The sequence below is a fragment of the Arachis ipaensis genome, chromosome B07 (assembly GCF_000816755.2).
Source record: "Arachis ipaensis cultivar K30076 chromosome B07, Araip1.1, whole genome shotgun sequence".
Classification (NCBI taxonomy): domain Eukaryota; kingdom Viridiplantae; phylum Streptophyta; class Magnoliopsida; order Fabales; family Fabaceae; genus Arachis; species Arachis ipaensis.
Genome location: NC_029791.2, coordinates 66,337,098 through 66,358,605, shown reverse-complemented (window position 1 = coordinate 66,358,605; position 21,508 = coordinate 66,337,098). Strand labels below are relative to the sequence as shown.

At 37.1% G+C, this 21,508-nt stretch overlaps 2 protein-coding genes and 1 long non-coding RNA gene across 3 annotated transcripts; 2 read left to right on the top strand and 1 right to left on the bottom strand.

Moving 5' to 3' along the window:
- LOC107607265 (protein FAR1-RELATED SEQUENCE 5-like) lies at positions 2,412 to 2,732 on the top strand. The gene has a single exon (XM_016309238.1). The coding sequence runs from the start codon at positions 2,412 to 2,414 to the stop codon at positions 2,730 to 2,732; it is 321 nt and encodes a 106-aa protein (XP_016164724.1).
- LOC107607266 (protein FAR1-RELATED SEQUENCE 5-like) lies at positions 2,871 to 17,418 on the top strand. The gene is made up of 4 exons (XM_016309239.1): positions 2,871 to 2,956; positions 16,429 to 16,675; positions 16,795 to 16,946; positions 17,049 to 17,418. The coding sequence occupies exons 1-4, from the start codon at positions 2,871 to 2,873 to the stop codon at positions 17,416 to 17,418; spliced, it is 855 nt and encodes a 284-aa protein (XP_016164725.1).
- Positions 20,214 to 21,101, bottom strand: LOC110264239. Its single transcript, XR_002350009.1, has 3 exons — positions 20,727 to 21,101; positions 20,470 to 20,603; positions 20,214 to 20,357 (listed from the first exon to the last, which is right to left on the bottom strand). It is a non-coding gene; the product is annotated as an uncharacterized LOC110264239 (long non-coding RNA).

Sequence of the window (21,508 nt, the reverse complement as noted above, 5' to 3'; positions counted from 1 at the left end):
TATTACTTTATGATATAATCTATTATCATAAATTCACAATCACGAGTATAAATTCACTTTCATTACTGAGGGGGACTTTTTTGTTACAAATCTTTCGGTTTATTTTACGAAATGGGAGAATAGGAATTGAGGGATGACAAGAAAAAATTGCAAGTAAGTTAATGATGAAAGAGGGAAGAAGAAACGGATTGTGCTTTCTGTTATAAGCGAAAATTCCTCCAGGCGTATATATTTTATTTGCATAAAGAGAATTGGTTAAATACCCTTCTGAGAAACTTTATTCTAACTTAATTTTGTATTTTTGTTTGTCAAAGTTTTGAAAATAATACTTTCAAGGATGTTTCAGGTTCATAATGATGATGAGGTAAGGGCATTTTTCATGCTACTCTCCAACTCAAGCAATTGTTACTTATATTTTATCAATACCCATCTTTCATTGCTCTCTAATTTTTATAAATTCATTTTCAATTCTTCTTTTTATGATGTTGGAATCCCTTCAAAGTTGGCAGCTTTTCCTTTTTGCATTTTGCTCACCAACTGTTTGTAATTTTGTTTTTGTTAGCATGTTCAGATAGTGAAGGAGACATGGGGGGTTCATGTGGGAGAGATGCAATGCAATATACCCGTTACACTTGGGCTCTGGGGATAAAGTGTTGAGGCAACCCATTTGGTTCATAAGAAGTCTTCATGGCACAAACTTATTGTTGCTTCCATTGGTCCCCATGAAAATTTTTTCAATCATGGTAATCTCATACAAAAGTTATAAAAACTCTCAACTATACAAGTTTAGGTTCAAAATCGATCAAATTTACGATTCTACAAATAAAATTTTACAAGTTTGAGTTTTATTATTGAAGTTTAGGTATGAAACATGTATAATTTGGTCCTAGCATCATTAGTAGAATAACTAGCTATAAGTAGAAAAAATTTAATTAGTATTTAGAAGAGTTATGATGGAATATGATGAGAAATGAAATATAAGTTTCACTTTCTTAAATTCTCTTTCAAATGCTTGAAATTTGCATTGGCTTTTTATTTACCCTATTTTAGGTAAAACTTGTGAGTATGCGGTTGGCATTCAACAAAATCATGAGTTTCTAAAGGTGCAAAATTTATGAATGCAGACTACACATATTCTATGCCTTGAATTTCTTCATTTTTTTTTCTTTTTCATATTTCCTTTTGAAATCAATTAAGATAATTGTGACTGCCCTTGCATATGTCATTTTATTGAAAGATTTGCCTTTACAGGTTGTAAGTTTTTAAAGAAGTATGCAAATTCTCCAATAACAAGAAATACATATATGTCTTTAAAGTAATTACTCCCTTCATATATTAGGCTTAAATGTGTAATCTGTAATGATTTGCTTTTATTTCTTTCGTGTTGCTTATGTGAAGGTTGTCAGTTACTTCTTTGATTAGAATACATAGTTCCTTAAGTTTTATTGAACATAAAAATAGTTCATAAAGAACATATATTTTTAGTTATGCACTCATTGTGGATGTTAACATTTCTTTTTATTGGCATTACCATATTTATTGACTTGGGCCTGATTGAGGTACAGTTGGACAGCAAAGAAGCTGTTTGAGCTGCACTAAGTGAACCTGGTAAAGTAAATAGAAAGACACATTTAAGCTTTCTTGTATCCACATTGAATTAGGACACATGCATGAAAAAAAAAGAGAATAAAGAAAAAAAAATAAAATTGTAGCTGTTATATTGTTTTGCCTATGTCATTCTTATAGAAAAAAAAAGGCAAGCAAAGAAAATCCCCTTATGTTCCTTTTATTTCTAATTTTGAATTTGTATCAAAATGAAACTTTTTACCTATTTTATTCTTAGTTGATAAGTGATATTTGTTTTGTAGATAGTGTTAAGTAACATAACCACTTGTTATTTGTGATGATGGCTCCAACGCCTTCCCCATTTCTTCTATAAGAAAAAAATAGAATTGATAAGAAATAAGATTGTTTAGATCAATTTATGATGTCTTGTCTTTGTTTTTTTATCCTTGGGTTTTTCGTTTCTGATTTAATAATATCGAACAACCTAGAAGATAGTTGTTAGCGGTTTGGGATTTGGCGAGTAACAATGGAGGGGACCGAGGAGGTTTCATCTAATTTTCAAGAGAATGTCACTCCAGGGGTAAGCATATCATCGTAATCTTGATGGAATTTTAAGTAAGGGTATTTTTTAGGACAACCTCGTGGCATCAACTATGTATTGCTATGGTAATGGATTATTTCAGGTGAAAGAGGACCCGATAGGTAATGAGACATTTGTTGCAGAAACGGAATCTGTTCCGATTGGTGCTAGTCAGGCAGACGACCAAAGAGATGTCATCGTTCTCGACGGAATAGGTTCATTTGGTGCAATTGATTTTGATGCGTTGTGAGTTGAGGAGATTATGATGATAGAGTTTGTGGATTTGAAAAATGCTTATGACTTCTATAACGAGTTCGGTCGAATTAAGGGATTTTCCTTAAGGCGGTCGAAGGTAGGGCGCTGCAAGAAGGCAGGATCTGAAGGAGACATTATATGGCAAATTTTTGTGTGCTCACGACAAGGTGAACGAGATGCAAAGCATGTTCATAGAATTGATAGGAAGATGGATCCTAGACCAGTAACGCGATGCGGGTGTAATGCGCGAATAAAAGTTCATGTTGACTCAAGGAACGGGCGATGGTACGTTGAGTTCCTCTCCGATGAACATAACCATGACATGTTGTAGGCAAGGTTTAGGGGAATGATGCGGTCTCACCGGGCACTAAAAATGGGGGATTTACACCAGATTAATACGATGAGAAGCTCTAGCCTTCGAGCTCCGACAATATTTTGAGCTTTTGCAAACCAAAGTGGTGGATTCGAGATGGTTGGGTTCGAGGTGAAAGACATCTATAATGCAATTGAGAAGCAAAGAAGAGCTGGAACCAGTGACACGGATAATGCACTAACGTATTTACAAATGTTAAAGAATCATGATCCCTGTATGTTTTGGAAGTATTCGTTGGATGAACAGCGGAGGCTTGATGAGCGGATAATTTATACCCTTTTGGCATTGTTTTTACATAGTTTTTAGTATGATTTAATTATTTTTTATTATATTTTTATTAGTTTTTATTCAAAAATCACGTTTCTGGACTTTACTATGAGTTTGTGTATTTTTCTGTGATTTCAGGTATTTTCTGGCTGAAATTGAGGGACCTGAGCAAAAATCTGATTCAGAGGCTGAAAAAGGACTGCAGATGCTGTTGGATTCTGACCTCCCTGCACTCGAAGTGGATTTTCTGGAGCTACAGAAGCCCAATTGGCACGCTCTCAATTGTGCTGAAAAATAGACATCCTGGGCTTTCTAGAAATATATAATAGTACATACTTTACCTGAGATTTGATAGCCCAAACTAGCGTTCAAAGTCATCCTAAAACATCTTGGCGTAAAACGCCCAAACTGGCACCAGAATTGGAGTTAAACGCCCAAACTGGCACCAAAGCTGGCGTTTAACTCCAAGAACAGCCTATGCACGAAAAAGCTTCATTGCTCAGCCCAAGCACACACCGAGTGGGCCTTGGAAGTGGATTTCTGCACTATCTGCACTTAGTTACTCATTTTCTATAACCCTAGGCTACTAGCTTAGTATAAAAACTACTTTTAGAGATTTATTTTATATCTTTATCTTTTAGTAGTCTTTTGGTAAATCTTAGACTATTGTACACGTTTGGAGGCTAGCCTCATGGCCATGCCTAGACTTTTCACTTATGTATTTTCTACGGTAGAGTTTCTACACCCCATAGATTAAGGTGTGGAGCTCTGCTGTTCTTCATGAATTAATAAAAGTACTATTGTTTTTCTATTCAACTCACGCCTACTTCTTATCTAAGATATTCACTCTTACTTCAACCTGATGAATGTGATGACCCATGACACACATCATCATTCTCACTTATGAATGCGTGCCTGACAACCACTTTCGTTCTATCTGTAATAGCTTGAGTGTGTATCTCTTGGCCTCCTGGTTCACGACGCATGATTGCCTCTCCTGACAACAGAGAATTTCATTGTGTGAGATCAGAGTCTTTGTGGTATAGGCTAGAACCATTGGCAGCATTCCTGAGATTCAGAAAGTCTAAACCTTGTCTGTGGTATTCCGAGTAGGATCTGGGAAGGGATGACTGTGACGAGCTTCAAACCTTCAAATGTAGGGCACAAGTGATAGTGTGCAAAAGGACAATGGTCCTATTCCGACGCTAGCAGGAACCGACAGATGATTAGCCGTGCGGTGACAGCTCATATGGATTTGTTTTCATCCGAGAGGATCATACAGCTTGCCATAGAAGGAGGTAACGCATGGTTGGAAGAAGGCAATAGGAAAGCAGAGGTTCTGAAGCAACAAAGCATCTCCAGACGCTTATATGAAATTCCCACCAATGAATTACATAAGTAACTCTATCTTATTTTATATTGTATTTATATTTTTATTATCAAAACCTCATAACCATTTAAATCTGCCTGACTGAGATTTACAAGGATGACCATAACTTGCTTCAAGCCGACTGTAACACCCTACCATACAGGGTCTTATGCTTAAGTTATAATTCCAAGATGGCAAGGTATTACGACCTCTAGAATTAAAATTTAGTACGTATTGTAGTATGAATGATTGATTATAACTAGGAGCCTTTGTAGAAAAAGGGGTAAACAAAAACCGTAACTTGAAAGCGCAACACTCCGATCGATAACGTAACGAACAGGGATAAGCTAACACGAGATAATATATATACAAAAGAGTGTCAAAAACGGGAATATCAAAACTCAAATCCGGATGCGAAGATAATCGGTCCGAGCATAGCAATATATACATATAATAAAATAAGGAAACCCCAAAGGAAATCCAAAGGAACACAAAAACAGAGAACCTAGTCTCCAAAATCCCCTCTAAGAGGAGTCATCAGAGTTGGTATTATTCAATAGAGATAAAAGTATCTAAGAGAAATCATAAATTCAAAACAGAGTCCTGAGAACAAGGATCTTCACTAATCCAGAAGTCTCCAGCATGCCTCAACAAGAAGCCTCGCGTCCTGCATCTGAAAACTACAAAATCCGCATGGGTGAGAACCAAAGGTCCCCAGCATGGTAACAGTTCCCCATATATAACATGTAATAATAGAGGAAAGCCGAAGGCAATCCTAGGACTTCCTCCAGATAATATCAAAGCTTATAAACAAGCTAAACCATAAGTGGCAACTGACTAAAGATCCTTCAGTCTAACTAATACTTCCCTTTCCAATTCCTTCAGACCTCCCAACCACCAGCAGGAGTACAATGTAGCAAACACAGCTAAATCAAACAAGAGATATACAAATAGGAATAGATAAGGCATTTAGACAATTAGCAAGTAATATGCAGTCAAATAGGCAATCTCAAACAATTCATATAGTATGCATATGATTAATGCCTGTCCCTAGTGGCTGATGATATCATCTGTCGGTTATAGAGCCAACCCGACAAGTCCTGGTAGCTAACCATTGGACTGTCCGTCTGTCGTGTCTCCCCAACTCGAGTTATACTCAACAAATCGTGATCATAATCATGATCCATATCCATCACCCTCACTGGTGAATATTTATGGGGGTGAGCTCATCCGGGGCTTTCACAGTGCCCGGCCACCCTGACGACATAGGGTCAAAAGAGCTTCGAGTCTCAACCTGGAGCACGTGGTGGCTAGTAACTGCTTCCTCCCAGGGAAACCCTCATCTCCGATAGTGGAAGTGCAAACATTCACAATTCATTCAACAACATATATGCATTTATACTTAGCCATAATCATGGCTCCGCCGTAACATGGCAATGATCCAGCCATCCGGCTCACGGTTAAATCCAAAACCAGCCGATTCATTAACAATTACGGCCCTTTGGCCCATGGCATAACAAGCACTTCCACCGCCATCCTCTGCATCTCACATAATCATCTTTGATCCTCATTGATCATTCATTTTTCTCTTGCTTCACTCGCAAGTTACCACATTCACTAGCTCCTTGTCTCATTGCTAGGCATATCATAATGATTTAAGACATAAGTGGTGAGATCGGAGGCTTAGAAGTATGAAATTTGGCCTTTAAAACTCAAAAATCAACTTTGGGATGAAAATAGGGCCACGCATACGCGCACTCCACGCGCACGCGTGGATGGCCACAAAACTCATCGATGTGTAAGCGACATACGCACGGACGCGCGGATTGAAAAATAGCCAAACGACGCGCAAGCATCAGCCATGCGTACGCGTGGGTGCTCTTGCGCCCCAGGCACAAAACTGGCACAACTCTGGCACAACTCTCGGGAAAATAGCTGGGCATTTGGTGCAGCGCATCGATGCGCCCGCGCACACCACGCCCATGCATGGATGGTGCTTTCTTGAATAATGGCGCGTACGCGCCAAGTGCACCTACGCGCGGAGGGTCATTCTGCTAAAACTTTTCTAAGTTAAAAGCTGCAGAATTCACAGATTCAACCCCCAATCTTCCGACGGACATAACTTTCTCATTTTAAATCGTTTTCTGCCCATTCTTCCAGTGGCGTGGACATTCCGGATCCAATTTCATTTCTAAACAAGTTTGGTACAAAATGGGAATCCGTATTCCAAGTTATGTCCCGTCAAAACATGCCCGAAAACCATGTTTTCATACAAAACCACAAGGTGTCATTTTCAAAACAAACCATTTTCAACTCTTTTCAAAATCAACCAAAACATGCCAATTTCGCCTTTTTCGAAATCAATCAAAATGTACCAAAATCAACATCAAGCCATCCTCAACTCACACATTGACACTTTACCAAAATTCCGCAAACCACCGTCCAACCATTTTAACACTTCTCAATCAAATGGCTACAGGGCAAACACAATATCATATCACACATCCTTCCTCATCCCAATTTCCGATAATACCATTTCCAAATCAAACATCATTATACATAATCATCATCATACTCACCATCAACATGGTACCACCCACCAATTCAACCTCAATCATTCATCAAGCATATATCACAACATGTAGTTTCTCATATATCACACAATCAAGGCATCAATATTCATAATCACATATATGATCACATCATATATCTCAACCATTCAACAACATCATCAATTCAATGCCTATTTTAGGGCCTCTAGCCTAAGTATTTCCTACCACATTACATATTAGATACGAGAAACCGAAACCATACCTTAGCCGATTTCCCAAGCTCAATCGGAGCACTTCCAAACCACTTGTCCACAAGTCCTCTAGGTCTCAACACCTCCAAGAACAGATTTTTACCACCAAAAATCCCTTTTCAAGCTTTCCAAGGTCTCAATCAAGCCCCAATATTCACATATACACAACCTAAGCCACAATCATCATACCCATACACAACATCTCAATATCCAAACATTATAGAACAATAAATTACACTAGGGTTGAGAATCTTACCACACCCAAGGTCCAAGGAGACAAGATTAACCTTCTCCTTCAAGAGAGTTGGGTCCTATAACATCAAAGAGCCCAAAATCTCAACATTTTTGCTCATGAAACTCGAAATCAAGGCTGGAAATTCGAAGAGAAAACGTAGCTTACCTCAAAATTGATTGTATGGGTTTTGTGGAGCTCTTCGCGATGAACGCGTGGCCGCAAACGGTGCGGCGATCGGAGCTCTAGATCAAAAGTTATGGTGGTTTGAATATCAAGTGAGAGATAGAAGTTTGAGAGAGTGTTCTTCCCCTCCCTTACTCCATTTCAGCGTGTGTGTGTAACAAATGAGGAGAGAGAGTGCTGAAAACTAGGGTTTTGGCTTAGTTTAGTTGGGCCAAGGGCTCACTTTGGGTCCGGTTGGCCCAGTTTGGTCCGTTCGGTCCAATCTTGGTCCGATTTCTATAAAATTGGTACCGAAATTCTCGTCTCAATCTCCTCTATCATATTAAGCCGTAAAAATCACATTTTTGGATTTCTAGAATAAATTCTCATTTATGGGTTAATTAGCTGTTAATTAACCGGGTTTCACACCGACAATCTCCATGGGATCGACCCTTACTCACGTAAGGTTTATTACTTGGACGACCCAGTGCACTTGCTGGTTAGTTGTGTGGAGTTGTGAAAAAGAGTTGAGATTTAGATCGTGCGTGCCAAGTTTTTGGCGCCATTGTTAGAGATCACAATTTCGTGCACTAAGTTTTTGGCGCTGTTGCTGGGGATTGTTCGAGTTTGGACAACTGACGGTTCATCTTGTTGCTCAGATTATGTAATTTTATTTTATTTTTAAGCTTTTTATTTTTGAAAAAAATTCAAATATATATATATATATTTGTTCTTTAGAATTTTTGAGAATGAATTCTAGAGTTTCAGATGATATGTAAAACCTGGCTGGCTGCTAAGCCATGTCTAATTCTTTTTGGATTGAGACTTCCACTTATCATTGCAAGAGCCTTTGGATTTCCATCTAATTGGCTATTGTATGTCTGATTTGTATGCTGAAGCTTGGCTGGCCATTTGGCCATGTCTAATCTTTTGGACCGGAGCTTTCACATAAAGCTTGGCTGGCTATTTAGCCATGTCTAAATTTTTGGACCGAAGCTTTAGACTAACATTGCATGATTCCTGGAATTCCTATTAAAAATTTTGAATTTATTTATTCTCTCTTTTTCCAAATAATTTTCGAAAAATACAAAAAAAAATTAATAAAATCATAAAAAACCAAAAATTTTGTGTTTCTTGTTTGAGTCTAATGTCAAATTTTAAGTTTGGTGTCAATTGCATCTTTTTAATTTTTCTTTAAATTTTCGAAGAACACATGCATGGAATTGTTCTTCATTGATCTTCAAGTTGTTCTTGATGATTGTCTTTGTTTGATCTTTATATTTTCTTGTTTTGCATCTTTTCTTGTTTTTCATATGCATTCTTGAATTATTAGTGTCTATAGATTAAAAATTTCTAAGTTTAGTGTCTTGCATATTTTTTTTTCTTAAAAAATTTCAAAAACATGTTCTTGGTGTTCATCATGATCTTCAAAGTGTTCTTGGTGTTCATCTTGACATTCAAAGTGTATGTTCTTGCATGTATTAGTTGTTTTGATTTTAATTTCTTATGTCTTGTGTCTGTTTGATGTTTTTCTCTTTCTTCATTAATTTTAAAAATCAAAAAAATATCTTTCCCTTTATTTTGCTCATAATTTTCAAAATTTTGAATTGATTTGGTCAAAAACTTTTAATGTTTAGTTGTTTCTTGTTAGTCAAGTCAAAATTTAAAATTAAAAATTATATCTTTTTCAAAAATTAAATCTTTTTCATTTTTTTTATTTTCAAAAATTTTCAAAATCAATTTTCAAAATCTTTTTCTTAATTTTGTTTCATATTTTTGAAAATTAATACTAACATTTAATATTTTGATTCAAAAATTTTCAAGTTGTTACTTGCCTATTAAGAAAGGATCAATCTTTAAATTCTAAAATCATATCTTTTAGTTTCTTTTTAGTCAAGTAATCAACTTTAATTTTAAAAAATCAAATCTTTTTAATTTCCTTTTCAAATCTTTTTCAAAATAAGATTTCAATCATATATTTTTCAAAATCAATTTCAAAATCTTTTCTAACTTCTTATCTTTTCAAAATTGATTTTCAAATCTTTTGTATTTAACCACTTAACTTTTTGTTTGATTTTAAAGGTTTACTATTTCAATCATATCTTTTTCAAAACCACCTAACTACTTTTCTCTCTCCAATTTTCGAAAATCACTAACCACCTTTTCAAAAATCTTTTTAATTAATTAATTTATTTAGTTTTCAAATTTTATTTTATTTCTTCCCTTAATTTTTGAATACTAACTAATAATTAAAATAAAAATAAAAATATTTTCCTTTTATTTTAATTTAAAATTCGAATTCTCTCTCTCTCTCTCTCATCTCTTTCTATTTATTTATTTATTTACTAACACCTCTCTTCTTAAAAATTCAAACACTCTCTCCCACTCTGTGTTCGAATTCTTCATCTTCTCCCTTCTTCATTCTACTCTTCTATTCTTCTACTCACATAAAGGAATCTCTATACTGTGACATAGAGGATTCCTATTCTTTTCTGTTCTCTTCTTTTTCATATGAGCAGGAGCAAGGATAAGAACATTCTTGTTGAAGCTAATCCGGAACCTGAAAGGACTCTAAAGAGGAAGCTAAGAGAAGCTAAAGCACAACACTCTGGAGAGGACTTGACAGAATTTTTTGAAAAAGAAGAAGATATGGCCGAACCCAATAACAATGGTGGAGATGCAAGGAAGATGCTTGGTGACTTTATTGCACCCTCTTCTGACTTCTGTGGAAGGAGCATCTCAATTCCTAAAATTGGAGCAAACAACTTTGAGCTTAAGCCTCAATTAGTTTCTCTAATGCAGCAGAATTGCAAGTTTTATGGACTTCCATTGGAAGATCCTCATCAGTTTTTAGCTGAATTCTTGTAAATCTGTGACACTGTTAAGACCAATGGGTTAATCTTAAGGTCTACAGACTTATGCTTTTCCCCTTTCTGTAAGAGACAGAGCTAGGACATGGTTGGACTCACAACCTAAAGATAGCCTGAACTCTTGGGAAAAGTTGGTCAATGCTTTCTTGGCCAAATTCTTTCCACCTCAAAAGTTGAGCAAGCTTATAGTGGAAGTCCAAACCTTCAGACAGAAGGAAGGTGAATCCCTTTATGAAGCTTTGGAAAGATACAAGTAATTGATCAGAAGGTGTCCTTCTGACATGTTTTCAGAATGGAGCATAATATGTATATTCTATGATGGTCTGTCTGAATTGTCCAAGATGTCATTGGACCACTCTGCTAGAGGATCTCTTCATCTAAAGAAGACGCCTACAGAAGCCCAGGAACTCATTGAAATGGTTACAAATAATCAGTTCATGTACACTTCTGAAAGGAATCCTGTGAATAATGGGACAACTCAGAAGAAAGAAGTTCTTGAGATTGATACTCTTAATGCAATATTGGCTCAGAACAAAATATTGACTCAACAAGTCAATATGATTTCTCAGAGTCTATCTAGAATGCAAGCTGCAACAGGCAGTACTAAGGAAGCTTATTCTGAAGAAGAAGCCTATGACCCTGAGACTCCTGCAATGGAAGAGGTGAATCACATGGGAGAATCCTATGGAAACACCTATAATCTTTCATGGAGGAATCATCCTAATCTCTCATGGAAGGATCAACAGAAGCCTAATCAAGGCTTCAATAATAATAATGGTGGAAGAAACAGGTTTGGCAATAGCAAACCTTTTCCATCATCTTCTCAGCAACAGACAGAGAATTCTAAGCAGAGCCACTCTAACTTAGCAACTGTAGTCTCTGATCTATCTAAGACCACTCTCAGTTTCATGACTGAAGCAAGGTCCTCCATTAGAAATTTGGAGGCACAAGTGGGTCAGCTGAGTAAAAGAGTTACTGAAATCCCTCCTAGTACTCTCCCTAGCAATACAGAAGAGAATCCAAAAATAGAGTGCAAGGCCATCCACACATCCAATATGGCCGAACCTAGTGAGGAAGAAAAGGTAGTGATTTCCAGTGAGGAAGACCTCAATGGACGTCCACTGGCCTCCAAGGAGTTCCCTAATGAGGAACCAAAGGAATCTGAGGCTCATATAAAGACCATAGAGATTCCACTGAACTTACTGTTGCCATTCATGAGCTTTGATGAGTATTCTTTCTCTGAAGAGGATGAAGATATTGCTGAAAAGCAAGTTGCTCAATATCTAGGAGAAATCATGAAGCTGAATGTCAAGCTATTTGGTAATGAGACTTGGGAGGATGAACCTCCATTGCTCATCAATGAACTAAATGATCTGGTTCAACTGAAATTACCTCAGAAGAAATAAGATCCTGGAAAGTTCTTAATACCTTGTACCATAGGCACCATAACCTTTGAGAAGGCTCTGTGTGACCTGGGGTCAGGGATAAACGTCATGCCCTTCTCTGTAATGGAGAAACTAAGGATCTTTGAGGTGCAAGCTGTAAGAATCTCACTAGAGATGGCAGACAGTTCAAGAAAATAGGCTTATGGACTTGTAGAGGATGTCTTAGTGAAGGTTGAAGGCTTTTACATCCCTCCTGACTTCATAATCCTAGACACTGGGAAGGAAGAGGATGAATTCATTATCCTTGGAAGACCCTTCCTAGCCACAGCAAGAGTTGTGATTGATGTGGACAGAGGAGAGTTAGTCCTTCAATTGAATGAGGACTACCTTGTGTTTAAGGCTCAAAGATCATCTTCTGTAACCATGGAGATGAAGCATGAAAAGCTTCTCTCAATATAGAGTCAAACAGAGCCCCCACACTCAACTCCTAAGTTTGGTGTTGGGAGGCCATCATTAAGCTCCGAGTCTCTGTGAAGCTCTCTAAGAGCTTCACTGTCAAGCTATTGACATTAAAGAAGCGCTTGTTGGGAGGCAACCCAATGTTATTTAATTATATTTATTTATTTTCCATTGTTATTTTATGTTTTCTTTTGGTTGATGATCATGTGAAGTCACAAAAACAAATGAAAAATCAAAAACATAATGAAAAACAGCATCAAAAATAGCACACCCTGGAGGACAAGCTTACTGGCGTTTAAATGCCAGTAAGGATAGTAGAATGGGCATTTAACGCCTAGCCTGGCAGCATTCTGGGCGTTAAACGCTAGAATGGGCAGCAGACTGGCGTTTAACGCCAGGAAAGGTAGCAGAGCTGGTGTTAAACGCCAGATTTGGCACAGAATGGGCGTTTGAACGCCAAAATGGTGCAGGAACTCAAATTCCTTGACACCTCAGGATCTGTGGATCCCACAGGATGCCCACTTACCCCACCTCTTCTTCTCTCCTCTTCACACCTTTCCATAACACTCTTCCCCAAAATAACCTCCACCAATCACCTTCATTTCCCTCCCAAAGCCAACCCTATTACAAGAATTCCCTCTCCACTCCACTCCTATATAAGCCTCTCATCACTCTTCCATTTTCACACATCATAACCACCTAAAACCCCCTTAACCGAACCATTCACACCTCCATCTCCTCCATTTCTTCTTCCTCTACTCCCTTCTTTCTTCTTTTTGCTCGAAGACAAGCAAACATTCTAAGTTTGGTGTGGAAAAAGCTCTGCTTTTTGTTTTTCTATAACCATTAATAGCACCTAAGGCCAGAAAACCCTCTAGAAAGAGGAAAGGAAGGCAGTTACTTCTAACTCCAAGTCATGGGAGATGGAGAGATTCATCTCAAAAGCCCATCACTAAGAAAAGGATAGAGCAAAAAAGAGAGCCCACTCATGGACCTCAACAAGAGCATAAAGAAAGTCCTCATCATGAAATCCCTGAGATGCCTTAAGGGATGCATTTTCCTCCATAAAACTGTTGGGAACAAATCAACACCTCCCTAGGAGAATTGAGTTCCAACATGGGACAACTAAGGATGGAGCACCAAGAGCATTCCATCCTCCTCCATGAAATTAGAGAAGACCAAAGAGCCATGAGGGAGGAACAACAAAGGCAAGGAAGAGACATAGAGGAGCTCAAGCACTCCATAAGATCTTCGAGAGGAAGAACTAGCTGCCATCACTAAGGTGGACCCGTTCTTTAATTTCCTTGTTCTTATTTTTCTGTTTTTCGAAATATATGCTTTATGTTTTATTTATGTTTGTGTCTTATTACATGATCATTAGTGTTTAGTGTCTATGTCTTAAAGCTATGAATATCCCATGAATCCATCACCTTTCTTAAATGAAAAATGTTTTTAATTGCAAAGGAACTAGAAGTACATGGATTTCGAATTATATCTTGAAATTAGTTTAATTATTTTGATGTGGTGGCAATACTTTTTGTTTTCTGAATGAATGCTTGAACAATGCATATTTTTGAATTTGTTGTTTATGAATGTTAAAACTGTTGGCTCTTGAAAGAATAGTGGAAAAAGGAGAAATGTTATTGATAATCTGAAAATCATAAAATTGATTCTTGAAGCAAGAAAAAGCAGTGAACACAAAGCTTGTAAAAAAAAGAAGAAAAAAAATAAGCAAGCAGAAAAAGCCAATAGCCCTTTAAACCAAAAGGCAAGGGTAAAAATGATCCAAGGCTTTGAGCATTAATGGATAAGAGGGCCCACAGGAATAAAATCCTAGCCTAAGCGGCTAAACTAAGCTGTCCCTAACCATGTGCTTGTGGCGTGAAGGTGTCAAGTGAAAGCTTGAGATTGAGCGGTTAAAGTCATGGTCCAAAGCAAAAAGAGTGTGCTTAAGAGCTCTGGACACCTCTAACTGGGGACTCTAGCAAAGCGGAGTCACAATCTGAAAAGGTTCACCCAGTTATGTGTCTGTGGCATTTATGTATCCGGTGGTAATACCGGAAAACAAAATGCTTAGGGTCACGGCCAAGACTCATAAAGTAGCTATGTTCAAGAATCAACATACTGAACTAAGAGAGTCAATAACACTATCTAAATTCTGAGTTCCTATAGATGCCAATCATTCTAAACTTCAAAGGATAAAGTGAGATGCCAAAACTGTTCAGAAGCAAAAAGGCTACAAGTCCCGCTCATTTAATTGAAACTAATTTTCATTGATAAGTTTGGAATTCATTGTATTTTCTCTTCTTTTTATCCTATTGTGTTTTTAGTTGCTTGGGAACAAGCAACAATTTAAGTTTGGTGTTGTGATGAGCGGATAATTTATACCCTTTTTGGCATTGTTTTTACATAGTTTTTAGTATGATTTAATTACTTTTTATTATATTTTTATTAGTTTTTATTCAAAAATTACATTTCTGGACTTTACTAAGAGTTTGTGTATTTTTCTGTGATTTCAGGTATTTTCTGGCTGAAATTGAGGGACCTGAGAGAAAAATCTGATTCAGAGGCTAAAAAAGGACTGCAGATGTTGTTGGATTCTGACCTCCCTGCACTCGAAATGGATTTTCTAGAGCTGCAGAAGCCCAATTTGCGCGTTCTTAATTGCGTTGGAAAGTAGACATCCTAGGCTTTTCAGCAATATATAATAGTCTATACATTACCCGAGATTTGATGACCCAAAATGGCGTTCAAAATCAGCCTAAAACATCTTGGCGTAAAACGCCCAAACTGGCACCAGAATTGGAGTTAAACGCCCAAACTGGCACCAAAGCTGGCGTTTAACTCCAGGAACAGCCTATGCACGAAAAAACTTCATTTCTCAGCCCAAGCACACACCAAGTGGGCTCCGGAAGTAGATTTCTGCACTATCTGCACTTAGTTACTCATTTTCTGTAACCCTAGGCTACTAGCTTAGTATAAAAACTACTTTTAGAGATTTATTTTATATCTTTTTATCTTTTAGTAGTCTTTTGGTAAATCTTAGACTATTGTACATGTTTGGAGGCTGGCCTCACGGCCATGCCTAGACTTTTCACTTATGTATTTTCTACGGTGGAGTTTCTACACCCCAGAGATTAAGGTGTGGAGCTCTACTGTTCTTCATAAATTAATACAAGTACTATTTTTTTTCTATTCAACTCACGCCTACTTCTTATCTAAGATATTCACTCGCACTTTAACCTGATGAATGTGATGACTCGTGACACTCATCATCATTCTCACTTATGAACGCGTGCCTGACAACCACTTTCGTTCTATCTGCAATAGCTTGTGTGTATCTCTTGGCCTCCTGGTTCACGACGCATGATTGCCTCTCCTGACAACAGAGTATTTCATTCCATGAGATCAGAGTCTTCGTGGTATAGGCTAGAAACATTGGCAGCATTCCTGAGATCCAGAAAGTCTAAACCTTCTCTGTGGTATTCTGAGTAGGATCTGGGAAGGGATGACTGTGACGAGCTTCAAACTTGTGAATGTGGGGCACAAGTGACAGTGTGCAAAAGAACAATGGTCCTATTCCGACGCTAGCGGGAACCAACAGATGATTAGCCATGCGGTGATAGCGCATATGGATTTGTTTTCATCCGAGAAGATCATACAGCTTGCCATGGAAAGAGGTAACGCATGGTTGGAAGAAGGCAATAGGAAAGCAGAGGTTTTAAAGCAACAAAGCATCTCCAGACGCTTATCTGAAATTCTCACCAATGAATTACATAAGTAACTCTATCTTATTTTATATTGTATTTATGTTTTAATTATCAAAACCTCATAACCATTTAAATCTGCTTGACTGAGATTTACAAGGATGACCATAACTTGCTTCAAGCTGACAATCTCCGTGGGATCGATCCTTACTAACGTGAGGTTTATTACTTGGACGACCTAGTGCACTTGCTGGTTAGTTGTGCGGAGTTGTGAAAAAGAGTTGAGATTTAGATCGTGCGTACCAAGTTTTTGGCGCCATTGTTAGAGATCACAATTTCGTGCACCAAGGCTCCACAATATATTTTGGTGTGATGGCGCAAGTCAATATGATTTCAGTGTTTTCGGCGATGTTATAGGGTTTGATGCGACGTATGGGAGGAACAAGTACAAATGTCCCCTTGTGATATTCTCTGGCGTGGATCACCACATGCGCACTATTGTGTTTGGATGCACAGTTCTCTCGAAGGAAGGGGAGGAAAGCTATGTGTGGTTGCTTCGGGCATTTCTGAAGGCCATGAAAGGAAAGGCTCCTAAGTCTGTTATTACCGACGGTGATCAAGCCATGAAGAGTGCAATCAAAGCTGTATTTCCAGAATCACATCATAGGTTGTGCAACTGGCACTTGCTACGCAATGCGACCGCTCGAGTAGGTATTCCACGGTTTATAACCAAGTTTCGTCTTTGTTTAATGGGGATTTGGAGGTCGATGACTTTGAAGATATATGGAATGAGACAGTTGAAGAATTTGGGTTGCAACAAAATTCATGGGTCAAGGATATGTACGAGAAGAAACATATGTGGTCGAATGCCCATATTAGGGGTAAGTTCTTTGCTGGGCTCAAGACAACATCAAGGTGTGAGGCACTGAATATGCAGATAGGAAAGTTTATACACAATGGCTACAACTTGAGGGAATTTATTGAGCATTTCCAATAGTATTTAGAGTTCATGAGTAGGAGAGTAGTGGTTGCTGATTACAAATCTGCTTATGGAGATCCGGTTGTGAAAACAAGATTGGAGGAGTTAGAGTGGTTTGCAGCAACAGTATACACACGAAAGGTCTTTGTCTTATTTCGGGAGGTGTTATTACTAACTAGCAATGTCAGAGTAGTTTCTTCGAAGAAGACAAGCACGTGTACATTGTTTGAGGTGGCCATGTATCGCCAAGGTAGATCATGGAATATTTCTTGGGGCGAGATGGATGATGAATTCAGATGCTCTTACCTGCGTATGGAATCCATTGGAATCCCCTGTGTGCACATAGTTGGTGTGCTTATTAGACTTAACATGGTTGTTATTCCAGATAGTCTTGTACTGGGTCGTTAGACAAAGAAGGCAAAACAACCACCGATAAATAACCATGTTTTTAGTGGAGAGATTCCTGATGCAGCCTATATGAGTATGCATGCGGCAATGCTCGATGACTGTAGAGAACTAGTGAAGCTTTCTTGTAGTTACTTTGAGGATTACTTCGAGGTGAAGACCAAAATGGCTAATGAACGAGACGCGTTAAGAGAAAAGATCTGGAAACACTACAAGAAAAAGCAATATTTGTAACAAAAAAAATTGTTACAAAAAATCGAAATTTTGAAACAAAAGTTTTTTGTAACAAAAAAAGGGGCCGTTGCAGTATGTCCTGTTACAAAAAGTTTTTGTAACAAAAAATGGAACTGTTACAATTCAAAATAATATTTTGTAACAAATTTTTCTGATACAAAAAACCAAAGGCCGTTACAAAAGTGGTAACAAATTTTAATATTCAAGGTATTTTTGGTAACAATCTATTTTTTCCTATCATAAAATTTTGTTACAAAATGTAACATGATTTTGTAACATTTTTTTTCTTTAGTTACAAAAGCAAATTAATTATTTTGTAACATTTTTTTTAATACAAATTGCATGCATAATTTACTAAATTATTTTTTAAATTAACTAATATATTAACTATTTTAATAAGCAAGTCTACGTCTATATAATATGCAAAAACATACATAATTCAAACAAGATCCTTTTAGCTAAAATTGTTTTAAAACAAAATAATATTAGTTTGTACATTGATTAGTTCTACAAGTTATATGTCTTGCATAAGTTCAACAAAAATTTAAAAGTTCTAACATAGATTAGTGTCTCTATGAATCAAAATATTCTTGAGCCCTCAAGGTAGCATGTGGTCACCATTTCAGAACTCCTGTAAATAAGAAAAACCGAAACAAAAAATTAGAAACAAGATATAACACTAATTATAATTTTTTCCATTAAGTTTTATCCAAAATGTTTAGAAAAATTTTGGCAGAACCTCCCCTAAAACTTGGATATTTCCACCGTCTACGGTTCCAACAAAAATAACCAATTCACAACTTATGTCTCATCCAATACACAACCAAATTTATCGAATCAAATAATAGGACATTTATCATTTATCAACTATGACACAAGTAAAATATAACAAATAGATCCATATACAATTAAGCTATACTAATAATATATGAATCATCTAAGAATATGTATTAAAACAATAAACAATTTTTGGAGTACCTTTAATTGTCTAGTTTCTTTCATCGTCAAAACACGCTATGAAAGAGTACGACTTGTTGAGCTTTCACTCTAGCTAATTCTTCCTTTTGTTGTGTTTGTTGCTCTTCAAGTTTTTCTTTGAGCACATCTATTACACAAGCAAAATTCAACTAAAAAATTTAATAAATAAATTCAGTTCATTGTATCTACTAAACAAGTTAATGTATCCTCTAATTTGGGTGACGACTTTGTAAACCATTGATCATGGTTGCATGCTGACTATGAATAGAGAGTTTCTTGTCAGTAGAATGAACACGCTTTGCTTGATCATTTCCTGCTGCATGTTAAATGGTTTGATAAGTAGAATTGAAGTAAGTTTTCCAATAAGTCATCAAATTCATATAAGTAGTGGAAGCCCATACCTTCCTTGTTTAACAGATTTAGTCCCCTTTCATGCAAAATTTTAAGAGGAAATGCATATGCAGCCATCAAAACATCTACATCATTCTCAGTGGCAGTACATGTCACCCTTCATGTCTTCTGAAGACTGCCAATAATGACCAAAAAATAAATAATGAATGAAATACTGGTAAAGAATCCATCCTAAGGTAAAACAAAGATTCAAGGCCCCACCTAAGGATGGAGTTTGATATATACAACATCAATTTTCCTTCTTGTTGAGGATGGAGTTTGATATATACAACATCAATTTTCCTTCTTTCAAATCAAGGAGAAAAAGAAAAAGGAAAACAAAACACCTCACAATGAATCAAGTCCATGCAATAAAATATCATAATTCACTTGAGTTATGTTCACTAATTGACAACATATATATTTAAATATAATGAAAAAGATAAAAAAGAGAAGATATATACTGAGATAGAGTTGGTGAAGCATAGTGGGTAAGATGCAGCACAATTTTTGTATGTTCATAATAACTTTGCCACATTAATTAGCTTAATAAGCAACACCTCAAAGCTTAGTGTTGCTGCTACAGCATCATCCATCAGCTTTTGCATTGAATAAGAATGCAGCTTTTGGTGTCAAAAGATAGAATCCTATTCTATTCTATCCCCATTATGTATCTGAGTCCAAAATGATCTCAAAAGTTCAAAGCCTATTCCTGATTTCAGGGCCACATCAAGATCAACACTCTATATCCCTCTTTCCATATAAGTCATGGTCACACATTACTTCACCATCAATTAAATACACTAAGCTACATTATATAAATCAAGCATTGTATAAGGGAAGCTGTTATCTCATCAGGCATGGATTCCATAACAATTCATACACAACATTTTTTGTCTTCGTGTCTTTGAATTATCAAGGAATTGAACCATTGACGTGTAAATAATTGGTTTCAAGAGAACCATATCAATTTGGCCTCAATTATCTAACTAAAATTACCAAATGAATCGAATAATGTCTTAGTAATGAACAACCACTCCCAAGTAAAAATGGAGCAACAAAATGAAGAGTATCATAACAAAATTCAGAATTCTCATTAATTATTCATCAAACAATTTCCAAATCCACATAATCAATCAATATCACTAATCAACAATTCCAAACACATTTCATAGGCACAATTCAACATCCATATCATCAATTAATCACTCACAACAATTAACAAAACCGGAGGCGAGGTTACAACGAGGCAGCAGCGATAGCATTAATTCCCACAGAAACAGCAACAGCTCCGATGCCTCTTATAGCAGCTACGTCATTATAAATTGCAATTATAGCGGCTGAAATAGTTTCAAGAAACCTAAGACAAGGACATATACAAAAATTGAATCAGAACAAGCGTGGCAAAGACAGAAACGTGTAAATGGACTAGAATCAAAGAAAAAATCAGACCAAAACTATTAGCGATAGCTCTAGTACTGGCTCCTGGCGGCGGCAGAGGGCTTTAGTGATGGCTGAGCAATAGGCAGAAATAAATGGAGACATGGCGAGTTGTATGGAACCCGATTAGCGACCCCGGCAGCCCTCTTTGGCAGCAGCAACAATCATAATTTCGGTAACTAACAAAGAACGGAATGGAAACAAGATAGTAGAAATAGGATAACAGTAGAGTAAAAGTGGAAGTAGAACAAGTTAAAGGAGCGGAGGACCTAAACCAAAATAAAGGCAGCAAAGACACCTCCATCAGTGATTTCAACGTGGAGCTCAGTGGTGGTCACGGCAGCTTCCGACGATCCCAGCGATGGCAATGGCAGTGGTGGTGGCCTCCGACATCCTCCTTCGCGTCTCTCTCTATCTCGTTCCACTTCTCGACAGTGAAAACGCAGGGCAACAGTGAAGGCGCAAACAGCACCCCTCCTCCTCTTCTTCATGGCTGGGACGAGGTCTACAGCGGCAACGGCGGTGCTGGAGGCTTCAGTGGTGACCAAAACGGCCCTCTCCTCCTCTTCTCGTTACGTCTCCTTCCTCTGTCCCTATTCCCCCTTCTCTGTTCCCCCCCCCCCTTTTAATATCCTTCTATTCCCCCTTCAAGCTTCCCTTTTCTGAGTGTGTGTGACTAATTTAGGGCACAAATTAGGAAATTGTGATATTAGGATTTAAATGAGGAATTGTGACTATTTTTTAGGATTTAGAGCTTTTTTTCCCCTGTTTCTGTTTGTCTTTCTCTTACTTTCTTTCGTTTCTTTTCACTGGCCAAGAGTTTTGAAAAAGGGTAGGGCTGCCGGCTAGGTTTAGGGTGGTGGAGTGAGTATGACTTGTATTAGGGTTAAGGTTTGGATAGTTTAAGTATTTTTAATAAAATTAAAGGTATTTAAAAATTAATTTTAATTTAATAATAATTATATAAAAATATTATTTAACTATAAATTTTTAAAGAATTTTTAAATAAATACTAATTAAGATAAAATTAGAGATAATTAAGTTAGTTTTT

What these genes read in the sequence shown, in the direction of transcription:
- LOC107607265 (XM_016309238.1), top strand. Translation starts at nt 2,412, where the DNA reads ATGATAGAGTTTGTGGATTTGAAAAATGCTTATGACTTCTATAACGAG.
- LOC107607266 (XM_016309239.1), top strand. Translation starts at nt 2,871, where the DNA reads ATGGTTGGGTTCGAGGTGAAAGACATCTATAATGCAATTGAGAAGCAA. An exon ending in TGAAGAGTGCAATCAAAGCT is followed by an intron (nt 16,676 to 16,794) that starts GTATTTCCAGAA and finishes GGGGATTTGGAG; the next exon opens with GTCGATGACTTTGAAGATAT. An exon ending in GGGCTCAAGACAACATCAAG is followed by an intron (nt 16,947 to 17,048) that starts GTGTGAGGCACT and finishes GTTCATGAGTAG; the next exon opens with GAGAGTAGTGGTTGCTGATT.